Source organism: Monoraphidium neglectum (assembly GCF_000611645.1).
Source record: "Monoraphidium neglectum strain SAG 48.87 unplaced genomic scaffold scaffold06079, whole genome shotgun sequence".
Taxonomy (NCBI): Eukaryota; Viridiplantae; Chlorophyta; class Chlorophyceae; order Sphaeropleales; family Selenastraceae; genus Monoraphidium; species Monoraphidium neglectum.
Window position 1 is genome coordinate 1 of NW_014007555.1, and position 2528 is coordinate 2528.

General features: G+C 67.4%; 1 protein-coding gene across 1 annotated transcript; it reads left to right on the forward strand.

Moving 5' to 3' along the window:
* Positions 1-765: 765 nt before the first annotated feature.
* On the forward strand, positions 766-2501 carry MNEG_16180 (Formin-like protein 18; the record flags this gene model as incomplete). The annotated part of the gene is made up of 4 exons (XM_014035349.1): positions 766-912; positions 1472-1630; positions 1897-1990; positions 2257-2501. Coding segments are annotated over 4 exons (645 nt in total), but the record flags the coding sequence as incomplete, so codon positions are not given.
* Between the last annotated feature and the right edge of the window lie 27 nt (positions 2502-2528).

Below are 2528 nucleotides of genomic sequence, written 5' to 3' on the forward strand. Positions count from 1 at the left end.
CCCCAGGTCCAGCGCGCCCCGCGCTCAGCCAAGCCCGAGGCGGCCCCCAAGCAGGTCACTCTTTTGGACCTTAAGCGCTGCACCGCCATAGGCATCCGCATGGCGAGGCTCAGGGTGCCCTGGCAGGTGCGCGCGTCGCGCACGCTTTTCACGCTTTGCGCTGCTTGCGCGCCCTCCGCGCGCCGCATTTCTGGCGGAATCCCCTTGCAGACACCAGGGCCCGGGGTTCGAACTTTCAGAGTTTTGCCACTTTAGGCTGTTGCCTTGGGCTCGAGGGCCTCCCCAGCCGCCGCTGGGTACAGGCATGTGCCCGCCCGCCCGCCAGCTCGGCCGCCGGTGCGAACGCCGACGCGCCCACCCCGCCCGCACCCCCAGGCGGGCCCCCTCGAGAGCGCGCTCCCAGCCCCTGCCTCCCTCCAGCACGACCCCTCTTGCGCGAAGCTACCCCCCTTCTTCCCCCTGCATTCCTGCAGCCTGCCTTTCCTCTCGCTGTCCTCGACAGCGAGACTCTACGACAACCCAAAGCATCCAACCCAATCGCATCCAACGGGGTCTTCCCTTCCACACCCCTCTCCCTCACAAACCCCACCTCACCCCTCTCCCTCACCCTCCTCCCCCCTCCCCCCATCTCATTCATATCATCTCATCCTCCTCCTCCTTTCCCTGCCCTTCCACCCCCCTTAAACCACCCCCAATGGGGTTGAGCGTCCAGGGTGTTTGTTTTCCGACCCCCTTGCGCTGCTCTACATCACATTACATCACGCGATGCACTGCTCCCTCCCCAAAACACCACCCCCAAAGGCGGCCGCGGACGCGATCCTGTCTCTGGACCGCACCGCGTTTGAGAGCGCGGAGGACGTGAGCACCCTCATGCAATGCCTGCCCAGTGAGGACGAGAGGAGCACCCTGCAGGTGAGGGCCCTGGGGTGGGTGTGAGTTTACTGATGCAAGCTTGTGTGTGTGCGTGTGTTGGTGTGTGTGTGTTTGTTGGTGTGTGTGTTTTTGTCGGTGTGTGTGTGTGTGAGTGTGTGTGTGTGTGCGCGCGCGCGCGTGCGTGCGTGCGTGTGTCCGTGCATGCGTGCGCATGTGTGTGTGTTGGTGTGTGGATGTTTGTGTCAGGATGTACTGGAAGGGAGGGAGGAGCCATGTGCACCCAGTGCCCGCTGGTGCAAACGCCTTGTGTGCGCCGCACACAGGCGCAACGCACGGTGGTTGCTGCCTGCGGCGCGCCCCACCTGCAACCTGCGCGCCCTTGCGCGGCGCCCGCGGTTGTTCGCGTCGCGTATTTCATCACGAACCCACCCACCATCTCCACCCCACCATTCAACCCCCCAAACCGTCTTTTGACCGCCTTCAATCGCCCTCACCCGCCCGCAACCGCCCCTAACTGCCTCCCAACCGCGCCCGCCACAACCGCCCCCACCTGCCCCCAACCGACCCCAACCGCCTCCCAACCGCCCCCAACCGCCAGGCCTACGTGGCGTCTGGCAAGCCGGTGGAGGTCCTGTCAGAGGCGGAGCGCTTTGTGCTGTCGCTGATGGCCGCGCCGCGCGCCGCGACGCGGCTTAGGGCCTTCAGTATGCGGTTCGTCATGGCCGAGAAGCATGCGGAGGCGGCGGCCGTGTTCACGGTGGGAAGATTTGGCTTGTCAAAGGGGGCGGCTGTTTGCTTATTGTGGCGGGCAGGCATTGTTGCTTTGCAGCATAGCAGGATAGGTCGGCCGCTGTCCTCACGGTGGCAAAATCTGGCTTGTCAAAGGGGGCGGCTATTGCTCTTTTCGCGGGCAGGCGTTTCGTACTGCAGCAAAGCATGCGGAGGCGGCGGGCGTTTTTGCGGTGGTCCATTAGTGTGCGGCGCTCTTCTCGTCGCCCCGCCTCCCCATCTTCCGCCCCCCAGGACCATGCCAAGGCGGCGCGCGAGCTCGTCAACAGCCGCACCCTGCGCCTCGCGCTGTCCGTCGCCCTCGCCGCCGGCAACTTCCTCAACCACGGTGCGCACCCAGCGCGCCGCGCCCCACGCCCCGCGCCCCTCGCCCACGTGCGGCGCGGCCGGGCCGCGCCGCCGCGCACACCGCCCGCGTCACCCGCGGCGTGCATGCACACTCGCCGGCTCCTCTCGACCCCGGCCCATCCCAGTCGCCCCTCACCAAGTCCAACAGCCGCATCCCTGCCCCTGCCTCCCTCGCCCCCGCCCCCGGCCCCGGCGGTCCCAAACAACACCCTCCCCCCACATAAACACACACACACATCCCCCCAGGCTCCCGCCTGGGCGCAGCCGCCGGCTTCCGCCTGAAGAGCCTCAACAAGCTCGCCGACAGCCGCAGCGGCGACGGCAAGTCCACGCTGCTGCAGGCCGTCGCGCGCGAGGTCTGCGCGCGTCTGAGGGCGGAGGACGGCAAGGGGGAGGGCAGCGAGGTCGGCTTGCTGGTGGACGAGCTGCCGCATGTCGTCAGCAGCCGCCTCAAGAGCAGCCTGCAGGAGGCGGGCGAGGGGCTCGGGCAGGTGGGTGGGGGCAAGTCAGGGTCCTGC